Consider the following 14165-nt stretch of genomic DNA (forward strand, 5'->3'; position numbering starts at 1 on the left):
CTCAAATTTGTTTAAAATTTATAGGTCTGGATCCCGCGTATGAAAAAAAAGTTGATTAATAGCAAGCTGAAAATTTGTTAATAGCTTAAGGGTGTCTAGTCGGATAAACTTTTATATAGGGGAACACTGGAACAGGGGCAGTTTTAATTGTGGAACAGGTTAAAAATTTGGAACGGTCAGACCACGAAAACGGCACATTTATTTTGTCCGACAGAATAGACTTAAACTCTCCGAACAGATATTAAACTCTCATGAAAAAATCAGACTGCTATTTATCACCTGTCATAATTCCTGTCAATTGACATATTCTACATGTTCCACTCATTAAAACGCCCATTTGGTGATAAATAGCAATCTGATTTTTGCATGAGAGTTTAATCTCTGTTCGGCGAGTTCAAGTCTGTTCTGTCGGACAAAATACATGTGCCGTTTTCGTGGTCTGACCGTTCCAAATTTTTAATCTGTTCCACAATTAAAACTTCCCCTGTTCCAGTGTTCCAGTACATCAAAGTTTGTCCGACTAGACACCCTTAAGCTATTAACAAATTTTCAGCTTGCTATTAATCAACTTTTTTTTCATACATGGGATCCAGACCTATTACCGTTTTTGATCTTTATTTGTTTATAACTATGTTAATCATCAAAATCGGCTGCAGGAAACATATAGGTTATTAATATAGATGTCCATACTACTCAAAAACTTTTTTTTCGGCCTGGAGGGGGATATGTCACGAGAAAATGTTTATTTCTCTGGACTAACCGTACATAATATATGTATGTAACGTACCTACATAATATACATACCTAGGGTTGTAAAACATACATATTTTTTGATGTCAAATCAGTGCAATTCTACAGGATGTGAATATTGCTACGAAATTAATAAAAAGCCGTAGGTAATTATCTTTTAAAATACCTACCTCGTATAATATTACAAAACCATATATTTTAAGAAAGAGAACACCAAGGAGAATTTAAAAAAATGTAAAAATATACAAGGTGTTCTATAAAAAAAAGATAACTTTTCACCCTGTCAATTGGCGATGTTAAGTCACAATGACGACCTCTCGTGGATTTCGGTGGAACTAAAATTGAGGCCTTTTTTTATTACCCTGCTATAATGGGGGTTTTTAATGTCAAATCTTTGTTAAAATCGTTGTCAGTATTTTCAAAAATTTCGTGTATTCAATCAACGCTTTTACCTAAATAACTTTTATCTCTTACGATAAATACTTGGTATAGTCTGTTCGCTAAACTCAGACACAACTGGTTAGTGATTATAGAAGGTAATTTTTTTGTTTTTGGCCAATTTTGCCAAAATTGGCAAAATTACTAACTATCTAGTAATTATTAACTATATAGTAATTCTTTTTTGCCAATTTTACCAAATTGGCAAAATTACTTACTAAAATCACTAGCCAGTTGTGTCTGAGTTTAGCAAACCGACTTTAGTACGAGTAATTGGAGTTTTTATAAACTGTATAATAATCAATACCTAAATATCTAAAACAGGTTCTAGATTCTAGAGGAAGAGTTAATGAACAACTTTTACACCTTGTTATTGCATTATTATTTTTAGTCTTTAGTATTAAAGCTATCATATTATATTATTATTATCTTACAGATATGTATAATATTTATAATTAAATCAGGTTCAGCAAGTATGTAAATTATAAAGGCAAGGAAATAAGTAATTTAATAGATTCATCGATTAAGATAAAAAAATATTAGTTTGCAGAGTGGTAATTAGATGATTAAAAGTAGAATATAACGGTAACATTGCTATCAATAATAATTAATAATCTGGTTATTCCAAAGTTTTTTGTACCTACCTAGTTAAAATATTATATAAGAGCATGTTCCACGTTCTTCTATTTCTTTGCATATTTGGAAGATATAATTCGCTTTGTCTTTTCGGCATTGCCTTCTTATTTCTTTCGATAACGCTTTGTATTTATTTATTGTTGGTTCAAAATCTAGTTGTATGTTCTTTTCTGTGTTGAATCACAGTCCAAGTGTCATTAGTTATCCCTGGCTTACGGTTATCGTCTATCTTTTGCATCCTCGATTATTTCGTTTTTGGGTTAGATCCAAATGTTTTCAGGATCACTATCTACTTGATCTAAAGAAATGTTTTCTTTTTGTTTGATACTAGAAATTGATGATTTCCAATCTCCGATAGGAGTGGCACAAGAAGAAGAAGAAATTGATGGTCACTTCTACAATCTGTGCCCGGGTATATTTTATATAGTTGATGGCCAAATACTCTGCATACTGCAACATTTTCGTTAGGTGACCATACTTTGGCGTAAAAATCTCCTAGGATTGTAATAGTTCACGATTGGAAATAGTTTCTTCTAGACGACCATAGAAGCTGTCAATGTCTTCATTGAAAAAGTCCTAATAAGAGCTAATATCCAAAGACTACTAGATTGCGTAAATGTAATGTATTTTCGAAATAAACACAAAACTAAAGCAAACTAAAATTCTTTTCTAAAACGTTTTCATGAAATAATAAAAATAATAAACATTTTAGTATACAAAATATAAATATATAGTTTAGTTCAAGAGACCTTAGAAGCCCAAGGTCTTAAAAGCTTTATTATAATTAATAATGTACGTACAACAACTATGCAACAACTGATAATAGTGCGTGCCCAAATTTATCGTTTCAAACAACTTCAAAAGCGCACGCTTGGGTCTGACATGATGTCACCAACCATGATATTTACCAGTGTTCTCGTTTGGCTTTACAGTATTATTTTTAGGATACGGAAATACATTTTTATTTTACAACCTATCTCAAATGCCAAATTATATTATAAAGTTTGAACAAAATACTCTGTTTGAACAAAATACTATAACACTTATTCATAATATATCATATATGTATTATTTCTTTAAAAAATGTAAGTATGTATATGGATACTACTAAAAAATTACTTATAAAAAGCAAGGATGTTTTATTAAAGCATATAAATATACAGGGTGTCCCGAAAAGATTGGTCATAAATTACACCACACGTTCTGGGGTCAAAAATAGATCGATTGAACTTATTTTACCTAAGTACAAATGTGCTCACAAAAAAGTTACAGCCCTTTGAAGTTACAAAATGAAAATCGATTTTTTTCAATATATCGAAAACTATTAGATATTTTTTATTGAAAATTGACATGTATCATTCTTATGGCATGAACATCTTAAAACAAAATTATAGTGAAGTTTGTCCACCTCATAAAAATTTTTTGGGGGTTTTGTTCCTTTAAACCCCCCCCCCCCCCAAACTTTTGTGTACGTTCCAATTAATTCATTATTGTTATACCATTAGTTAAACACAACGTTTTAAAAACTAAATTTTTTCCCTCTTAGTCTTTTTTGACAAGTCATCTTTTATCGAGATATGGCTTCTTTTTCAAAATATACATAAGAATGTAAATTATAAATAAATTTTCAGATTATTAACAGGTCTCTACAATCGTACTTACCATATACAAATATGTGGTGGATTCGACAAATATTCAAAATATGTCGATAAACACTGGCTTATCGCAAAAGTACTAAGAGGCAAAAAAGTTTTAAAAACATTGTGTTTAACTAATGGTGCCATAATAATAATTTAATTGGAACGTACACAAAAGTTTGGGGGGGTTAAAAGGAACAAAACTCCCATAAAATTTTTATGGGCTGAACAAATTTCACTTTAATTTTTTTTTAAGATGATGCTGCCATAAGAAAGCCACATATCTATTTTCAATAAAAAATCTCTAATAGTTTTCGATATATTGAAAAAAATCGATTTTCATTTTGTAACTTCAAAGGGCTGTAACTTTTTTTGTGAGCACATTTGTACTAAGGTAAGTTAGGTTCAATCGATCTATTTTTGACCCCAGAATGTGTGGTATAATTTATGACCAATGTTTTCGGGACACCCTGTATATTTAGTTTAAAATTTGAATTTCATTCTCACATAAAGAAATAAAAAATATTTTATGGTTTAAGTTTTATTCCATTGATTTTTAATAATTAGCAGAGCCAAATAGATGGGGGAAAATATTTACACTCCAAAAGTCTTGTGCTATACTAATCCAACTGTCTATAAGACCTGCGTCATATTCTATCCAAATATGTATAAGAAAATTTTGAATTATTTTCAAAGTTTGTACCTATCTGCTAGACATTCTATTCAACATCACATTAGAGAAAATAATTAGAGAGTCAACAGTCAACACCAGAGGAATAATAATAACAAAAAGTGTACAAATAGAGTGAAACAAGATCTGACAACATTTGAGATTGCCCACTGGAAGAACAAAGCAAGGAACGGAACAGAATGGCGGAAAATCCTAGAACAAGCCAGAACCCAAAAAGGGTTGTCGAGCTACTGATGATGATGACCTATCTGCAACGCAAAAAACACTTATTTTTCAAATAGAAACATTTGCAACTGTTCTTTTGCATTGTACATTGTAACAATGGTTATTTGGTTGTCTTTAGTTAAATAACTAGAAAAGTTTTTACTTGATTGTGGATAACAAAATTAGATTTTAGCGTGAGTATAATAAATTAAATAAAAATTACATAAATTAGTGACTAAAATTATTTATAATTTAAAGAAATAAAATGAGTTCACTATAAAGCCATTAATTTGGAAATAATAAAACTTAAAACATGTACTTACACAATGATCGAAAGACACCGAATTGATAACCATAAACTTGCTAAGATCGTATTTATAAGGTACATAGTTCCCATGCCAAGCTACGACGTCGAAAGGACTATGATCTTGTTCACATACAAACAATTTTCCTTGGTATTTAGAAACAACTTCGAAATTTTCCTCTACGTCTTCGTACCAAGCTGTCGGATGTAAAAAGTCTCTAGGATTGGCCAATCCGTTGGCTCCAATTGGACCCAAATCCGGTAATTCGAAGTGACGACCGAAAACCTCCAGGATGTAACCTCGGGAAGCTGTTTCTACTTCTATTTGAAACCGAATTCCTTGTTGAATGACAACTATTTCGTTAGGGATGGCTTTTATTTTACCGAATTCTGTTTTTATGTGTAAATTTCCAGTTTGGGGCACTGTAAAAATAAATAATAAACATTTCAATTGAAATTATAGTATATTTTGATATAATCAAATTAAACTTTGATGAAGTTTTAAGACAAAACGCGTGAAAAATATCAAAAAACTAGATTCAAGAAAATTAAATCCTCCTCCTCAGTCGTTTCCTCATTGCTGAGTGTCGTGATTCTCTATCATACGAGCAACTATCTCTTTCCATCGGCTTCTGTCCTGAGCTTCCCTCATGGATTCAGAGAATGTTTTTCCACTGGCTTTCTGTACTTGATCCGTCCATCGAGTAGGTGAGCGACCTCTACTTCTGCACCCTTCAACGTTTCCCGAAATTATAAGTCTCTCAAGATTATCATCACTTCTTCTTGCAATATGGCCGAAAAATTTTAACACGGTGGAGAGGCAAATAGAGGAAAGTCGAGTCTAAATATTAAGCTCTTGGAGGATTGAGTGATTTGTTCAGTTTGAAAGAAAATTAAATATCAAAATTAAAAATCGATACTAGTAAAAAAATTTATTTTCCCGGCTTCCAGAAATTTTCTTTTTTTAAATCCAATGGAACTCGAACAGAGAAACCTAAATAGGCTATTGATTATGTAGTTTAGAAACGAAATACAACGTTAACTGGTTTTATTGTTTCATATGGTCAATGGACCTCTAAATATGAAAAACCGCGGAGTGCTACCATTTAAAGGGGTGCGTTTTTGAGAAAGAGATGAATTAGTCCCTAGGAACAGGGTGAATTAGGGTGAGTTCTATGCACTTTTCGCACAAACACGTGTACAGAAAAATTATTCCAGGTTAAATTTACTATCGAAATATACTCCATCTAATTTACTTACCGTTGCACGTCATCCGCGTCATAGCCCGTGACGTCACATGCTACCAACACGAAATATTTAGGCGGTAGGTGTGTTCTTTTTTAGAATCGTTTTGCCGATTACACTGGAATTACAGCCACTAGACATATTTTATTACATACGCGTAGAAATAATATTTGAAGATTTCTATTAATGGTAACTTAAAGAAGTACACAATAATATATTTCGTTTAATTTGTGTAAATGGATTATAAAGCGTTTTTATGAAGCACATTTGTTCGGAACACACTGTAACTGTAATCGAACGAAGGTGACATTTTGGCATAAATTGGTGACATTTATTTGACAGTTGCGGTATTGACACTTTAGATTTGTTTTTATTCTTGACTCTAAGTATTTGTTTTATTATATTTATTGTTTTTATTATTTACTTTAAGGTAAGATTATACCTTCATTCTAGTTTTCTATTTCTAATGGTTTTATTTATTTACATTGAATATTAATTTGTTTTCTTGTATAATCCAAGTTTGCAATAATTATGTGATCTATTTGATTTAAAATGGATTCAGGATTTTTTTATACTTTAGCAACAATGTCAACTTAGATCTCTGACATAGATAATGACGTACAACGGTTAGTAAATTAGACAAACTGTATCAAGTTTTTAAAGTCAAGAATACTTTTTTTTTATAAAAATATATTCGAAACAAAAAGCCAAAAAGAACATGAAAGAAAGCAATTTTATTTTTTGCCCCATAACTTTTTTCCACGGGGATATAGATAGGTAGAGGCATTGCTTCACAGAAAAAAAACGCTCATCCTTCTTCTTTAAAATGACGTTTGGTAGAAGTCTCTAGGATATAATAATATAGTTTCTGAAATATGATTTTTAAAAGTTCGCCATTCACAGAGATTTTGGGCCATTTTCCTTGTTATTTCGCAAACAATGTTCTGTAACTTTTTTCTACGCAGCTTTAGGTATATGCAAGAGTAGGTACAATTAATTGGAAGAAAAGTCAATTACTCTTAAAATGGTCTGTTGTAAAAGGCTGTACGGCTATCTTTAAGCAAGATATGGTTTTTCAAAGTTTTATACTTTTAATAATTTTTGATGCAGTCGAACCCGCTTATTGGAATAACTTTCGTTCCAATCCAAATTATTCCTATAACCGGGATATTCTAATAACCGGTCATTGGTCGCTAGTAGAAACGTTTCGGGACCTCAAATTTCTCTTCCTTAAACCGGGATATTCCTTTAAGAGGTATTCTAATAAGCGGGTTTGACTGTATATTTTACGATTATTTTTAAATTTCTCATTATAACTTTTTTTCTTGTACATTTAGGTATATAAATTGTGCAATAAAAAAGAAAGCTTTTTTCTTTACTTTAAAATGGTGTATTGTAAAAAATTCTAGGACAATTTTTTAACAAGATATGCTTTTTCAAAGTGTAACATATACACATGCAATATGTTAGAACCCACTAAGTTAGAACCATATGGAAAATTGTTTTATTATTAACTTTATGGAAACAAATTTATTCTTTATAAAATGCTCTGCATAGTCTAAATCCTACGATGTAATCATCACATAAAATTTTATCAATAGTATATGAGATATGTTAAAAATATGAATTTCGCTCAAGAGTAAAGTACCTTTAAATTTCACAATATCGAAAAGTGCTATTAATAAAAGTTGTTTGTAATTAAAAATTATGTTATAATATGCAATTATATTCTTCTAATTGAAAAAAATAGAAAAATTCAAATTTTTTCTTAAATTACGGATACCCTTGAATATCCTACGGATATCTTATTTAAAAATAGTCCTAGAATTTTTTGCAATACACCATTTTAAAGTAAAGAAAATAAGCTTTCTTTTTTATTGTATAATGTATATATTATAGTCAAAGCCAGAATTTCAGGCACTCCTAGGTTTGACTAGGCAATCCTCAGGTCTGACTGACGGTCTTAGTCAAAGCCCGAAATAAATTACAGTTTCGGCCTTTGACTAGTCAAACCTAGGAGAGACTAAGTTGGTCAGGCAAAGGTCGAAATTAAATTTTATGAAATCGGGGTTTGACTAATCAGCTATTAAAATGTCGTAATTTGTTAGATTAGGTTTAATAAAACGTCATTTTTTAATTTTAATGTTTATTATTTTTATATTGTCGTAATTAAAATAAAAAAATTGTGTTTATTCTCACATGTTGAGGCATTATGGCATTTAGAGTTGCACAATACGTTAAACTGTTAAACCTTTTACACTTACGTAATTTGAAAGAGCATTTCTTATTGCAGTAGCATTTTATAAATCCTTATCCTCTAAATTTAGAATCTTTGCCTTAGAGACAGAGACAGCTTAATGTCTGGAACATCTTCGAAATTAGGAAATTTCTCTTTGCAGTCTCTTATTTGATTTCTTAAAAAAAGTGTGTTTATTGTTCCGCATTTCGTACCAACTCTATATAAACCGTCAATTGTTTTATCTTGTATGCTACTCAAAATATTTCGAGCATCCTCTTTGGCTCTATCAAAGCTGGGGATAGTTATTGTTACAGTTTTTCCGATCGAAATTGGAGGGCATTTTTTTTCATAGCATTAGCCTGGGCATGAAGACCTTCAATCGCATTTCCGTTATTTATTTTAATCTTTTCTGTCTGTGCACAACGTATGCTCCGAACCGAACGCGTGCCAAGGAGATGCTCGAAATATTTTGGGTATCAAACAAGATAAAACAATAATAAATTGACGGTTTATATAAAGTTGGTACGAAATACGAAACAATAAACACACTTTTTTGAAGAAATCAAATAAGAGAATGCAAAAAGAATTTTCCTAATTTCGAAGATGTTCCAGACATTAAGCTGTCTCTAAGCTTTTTTAGTACAAAAGATTCTAAATTTGGAGGACAAGGATTTATAAAAAAAAACCTACTGCAATAAAAAGTGCTCTTCAAAACCATGTAAGTGTAAAAGGTCTAACGTATTGTGCAACTCTAAATGCCATAATGCCTCAACATGCGAGAATAAACACTAATTTTTTTATTTTAATTACGACAATATAAAAATAATAATAATTACAAATAAAAAATGACGTTCTATTAAACCTAATCTAACAAATTACGACATTTTAATAGCTGATCGAGGTTTGACTAGTCAAACCCCGATTTCATAAAATTAAATTTCGACCTTTGCCTGACCAACGTAGTCTCTCCTAGGTTTGACTAGTCAAAGGCCGAAACTGTAATTTTTTTCGGGCTTTGACTAAGACCGTCAGTCAGACCTGAGGATTGCTTAGTAAAACCTAGGAGTGCCTGAAATTCGGGCTTTGGCTATAACATATATACCTAAATGTACAAGAAAAAAGTTATGAGAAATTTAAAAAATAATGGTAAAAAAATATCAAAAATCATTAAAAGTCTAAATTTTTGAAAAACTATAAATTGCTTAAAAATAGTCGTCCAGCCTTATATAATGGACCATTTTAAAGATAATTAACTTCTCTTCCTATTAAATGACCATTACATATACCTAGAAATACGTATAGAAAAAGTTTATACAGAGCAATGTTTGTGAAATATTGGGGAAAATGGCCCAAAAATTTTGTTATAAATATTTTTATTTCTCTATAAACAAATGAAGTATTTTTCTAACAAATCAGTCCCTGGTCTAAAAACATTTTCTTCACAAAATCAATATTTTATTCCTGCCATCTATTCACAATAATTCTAATGATAATAAGCTGCAATTATATTCAGTAAAGGGCACCAAAGGAAGGTCTTTACATAAACAGATAAGACCAGTTAGTTTTCTGTCAAAATACTTGAATAGTAGTTCTGACTTTTTCAACTAGAGTACAGACATAGCAATCGACCTTATATTAAACCAACACAGTTTTTGATCCATTTGGTACTAATACCAGAGAAATTTTAATGACTTTGGGTGGGTACTGATGATTGTGGCATATGTGTAGTAGACATATAATAATGTATTGCATACACGCTGGAGAATTTAGATAATTCCATATTATAGAGATTGCAATACTGAGAGTCATACCCACCTATTTTTTTAAAAAAAGTTTTTATTATATTTTTAAAATATCGTATATACTCTTTTCCGCCAAGCTAACATTTTTTTAATTCTTTCATACATAGCTAATTTTATATTCTTTTAATAAATATTACCGAAAATTGAGCAGAACTAGTAGAATATGATTTTTAGGGTCTGCAAAAGGAAATATGACGCTTTATAAGAGGTCAAAGAAAGGAGATGAAGGAACTAATAGAACCAAAACATATAGAAAAGGATACATGGTGGTATGACTATATAAAAAAGCTCTATGCCAGAGAAAGAACAAATGGCGCTAGAACCGGAAAAACCAGATATTACCACAAAAATAAAGAAGTTAATATAACTACACAGGAAGTTCGAAAAACATACGAAAAGCTGAAGAATAGAAAAGCTATAGGTATATAAATAAAGACGGTATACGGAATTATTAACAAAATTATAAAATCCACAAGGAAAAGAAAGAATTTTTTCTGTAACTGGCTGTATACCATCAATCACAAAAATTGTATTGAAAAATCCTTTGTAAAAGACATAAAAACTTTTATTAAAATCCCTTTAAGGGCTACATCACACAACGTTTTCGATTTTTTTACAAAATCATCATCAGTGTTAAAAAATAAACAGGTTAAATGCTAGCTGAGACCACGAAAGAAATACCACGGTGAGAACCCTTTAAATGTTGCATAATTATGTTATAAATGCATATTTGCTTGAAATTCCATAGGATGGATAATATTTATAAGGAATTATGCCCTTCGGCAAGGAATGACTTTCCCTTTCGGCAAGGTATGTGGAGTACAACAGGTCGCTAGTTCTAGTATTTGTTGACTACAATAAAGCCTTTGACACTATCGAGATGGTAGCCGTATTAAGAGCTTTGAAAGATTGTAGAATCGGACTACCGATATTCCAACATTACTTAAATACAAATGCCACACCAGCGATAAACCTCCACACCCAAACTCAAAAAAGAAAACTAAAAAGGAGAGTTAGACAAGGAGACAACATGTCACCAAAACTATTCAGCAAAATTATGCAGCATGCATTCCAGATGTTAGAATGGGAAAACAGAGGTTTGAATGTCGATGGCGAAAGGCTGAACCATCTACGATTTGCAGATGAGATAGTTCTAATAGCCGACGACTTAAAGAAAGTTCACGAAATGTTGCAAGAACTACAATGAGTTTCTCAAAAAGTGGGGTTGGAAATAAACTTTGGAAAAGCTAAAATGATGACCAATTTAGTACCTAACGGACCACTGAAACTAGAAAACTGCCATATCGAAACTAGCAATTAGGTAGAGATAACTAAGCATGCGAATTATCTAGAAGAATAGCTTTAGGATGGGCAGCGTGTGGCAAACTAAGAGACGTGTTCAAGGAAACATCCCAATCAAGCTAAAAAGAAAAGCATTTAACCAGTGCGTACTTCCGGTGCTCACTTATAGAGCTGAAACACTAACATTGACTAAAGCATCAATAAGAAAATTCATGCTTGGCCTAACTTTGAGAGACAGAATACGAAATGATGAGATACGGCGAAGAACTGGAGTGGAAGACATCATAAAACGCATTACGAAGTCGAAGTGGAAATGGCCAGGTCACGTCGCAAGACAGAGAGACAACAGATGGACAAAGAAGATTTTAGAGTGGCGGTCAAGGGCAGACAAGCGAAGTCGTGGAAGACCACCTACCAGATGGATCGACGGCATTAAAAAAATAGCGACAAACTGGATTGCAGCTGCTCAGGACAGAGAAGAATGGAGACATCTTGAGGAGGCCTATGTCCAACGGTGGACAAATTTGGCTGTGTGATGATGATGATCCCTCATACACCTTATAGTTTAGAATCTTCAAAGATCTGTGTATGATTTTTACGTGAAATCGACGTTTTTTTTTCAAAGATTGACTGGGGTGTTGCTAGAAAGATCAGATAAATGCTTAAATATTTTTTGAAAATTATCAATATTTTACTTGCCTATGAGAAAATCACCATCACTATTATAGAAAGCTTTGTTCTTCATTGATGTGTTGCAGGAAAATACATGAATAGCAAGGCCAGTTTTGCATTTGGAATCACCAGCTCCTGCTACAGTGTGTAATCCCTCTACGAAGTCTACTTTTTTGGAGTTTGGCGGCATTTCAAAAGGATCCCATAGTAACTGAAAAAAATGTCATTTTTATATTTTTATTCGTAAGGCAGTCATAATGAAATTTTCCGTAAGATTAATAGATATTACATTATTCTGCCTTTATATTTTCATAGTCAAGAATCACTATCTGCTGTATATGGTTGAAACTACCAATGGTATTTTTGAGCTCACCCTATCAAGTTGATCCCTTTATTAATGCTACGATCATCTTGTAACAGGTTCAGAGGCTGTACTGACAATATAAAATATATCATAACTTTTATAATAAATTCTTGCACTCATGGCGGTTCTAGTCCGGGGCAAGGGGGGCAGCTGCCCCCAGTTTTTACAGGACTTTTGTACTATAATATTCATTGAAAAGGCACGTTATCTTGTTTATTCACCGGTTGTGTTCCCTTGCCCCCAGTTTTTTGGTCTAGAACCGCCACTGCTTGCACTGGAAAAAAAAGAATGTGTGTGTACTTTGTACGCACGTAAGAAGTTATACTTCTATTATATGATTTAAACGAAATTAATATACTTTTTATTTATATTTTGTTTAAATATTAAACTAATTTATACTTACTACTTCTCAAACATTTTTATTAGAACAGTGCCAAAAATTAAAATAATAAAAGAATAAAACACACACAAACACATTAAACAAGCCACAAATGATGTCTGAACATTAATTGTCGAAAATTTTTTTAACTAAATACGTATTTTCTGAAAATACAATTATATAATAAATATACTTACAATCATAAAATGTATTAAAAAAACAAAAAAGAAAGTTTCTATTGGGACTCGAACCAGCGCTGATAAGAGCGGTTGGTATTGGAATTCATTCGCCTTCTCCGCTTAGCCACGGACACTATGTGTCATTATTTACGAAGATCGACTAACTAAACGGATTAAACTTGTGATATTTTGATATTTTGAAAATTGATCAAATTATTTAAATTTTGAATTGAAATAATTTAGAATTGAAAAAATACAACAAAACATACAGTAAAAAAACAAAATATTAGGTGAATATTGATAGAAATTTTGATGGTAATCAAATTATATAAATAAAAGTATTACATACTATGTATTTTGGCAGATCAAATAGGTAGGTTTATACCCATGATACATTAACAATTATTACGTACCTGTTGCTTTTAAAAACTATTTAAAAGTCACTACAATATTATAAACTTTTTTGTTTCTGTCCTCACAACAATAAAACTAATATATTATACATTTGTTTACCTTTACCTTTACCTCCAAACCACAGCTGCCATATCGGATAATTTTTGACATGTCATTTGAACATCCAATCAGAACAAAGTTATAATGCGCATGCGCCGGGCTGATAGGTTTTAACATATAAAAAAATCACCCTCTATCGCCGGTAAAGAAGTATAACTTCAAAAAGAAAGGAGTAGAAGTAGTCTAAATAATAGAATACCAAAACAGGGAATAAGTACAATTTAGAAATATTGGGCCATAAATTCAACATTATTTAATGGAAAAGAAGGTAAAGATGGTCATTTCTGCTCAAAAAACAAAAACAATAGTCATCAGCAAAGAACTGACCAGATGTAAAAACCAACATTTAACAGATTATGGAAATCAACTCTTTAGGCATCAGAGTGTCAAGTTACTGTGATGTAGAAGCAGAGGTAAAAAGAAATACAGAAACAGCAAATATGTCAATAGAACAGCAAAATGTCTAAACAATACAATATGGAGGAACAAACCAATTAGGATAGAAACTAAGAAAAGAATTTATAAAAAGACCAATAATGACATACATACGGCTGAAACGATATTTGATACATCAAAAACAAAAAGGTTACTACAGAGACTTTTTAGAGACTTGTTTTTAGAGACTTGTCAAAACTTGTCAGAAAATTTGCCAAGCTTACCAAACACGACTCCCCATGGAGAGAGGTAGGGGTAAATTTAAAATTTTAAATAGAAAACTCGAGATATTTTGCGAAATGAACATCAGATAGAGAAACTGCAAAATACACATATTCAATGTTTTTGAAAAATGTATCTAGTGACACCAAACAC

At 31.5% G+C, this 14165-nt stretch overlaps 1 protein-coding gene across 1 annotated transcript in view; it reads right to left on the reverse strand.

The window, feature by feature from the left end:
• Positions 1-14165, reverse strand: part of LOC114333155 (homogentisate 1,2-dioxygenase) — a 76583-nt gene that overhangs the window by 34439 nt on the left and 27979 nt on the right. Inside the window, exons 3-4 of the mRNA XM_028282984.2 lie at positions 11948-12131; positions 4680-5083 (exon numbers count right to left, since the gene is read on the reverse strand). Of these exons, the coding sequence (XP_028138785.1) occupies positions 4680-5083; positions 11948-12131 (588 nt within the window). The remainder of the gene's footprint in view (positions 1-4679; positions 5084-11947; positions 12132-14165) is intronic.

The sequence above is a fragment of the Diabrotica virgifera genome, chromosome 8 (genome assembly GCF_917563875.1).
Source record: "Diabrotica virgifera virgifera chromosome 8, PGI_DIABVI_V3a".
Classification (NCBI taxonomy): Eukaryota; Metazoa; Arthropoda; class Insecta; order Coleoptera; family Chrysomelidae; genus Diabrotica; species Diabrotica virgifera.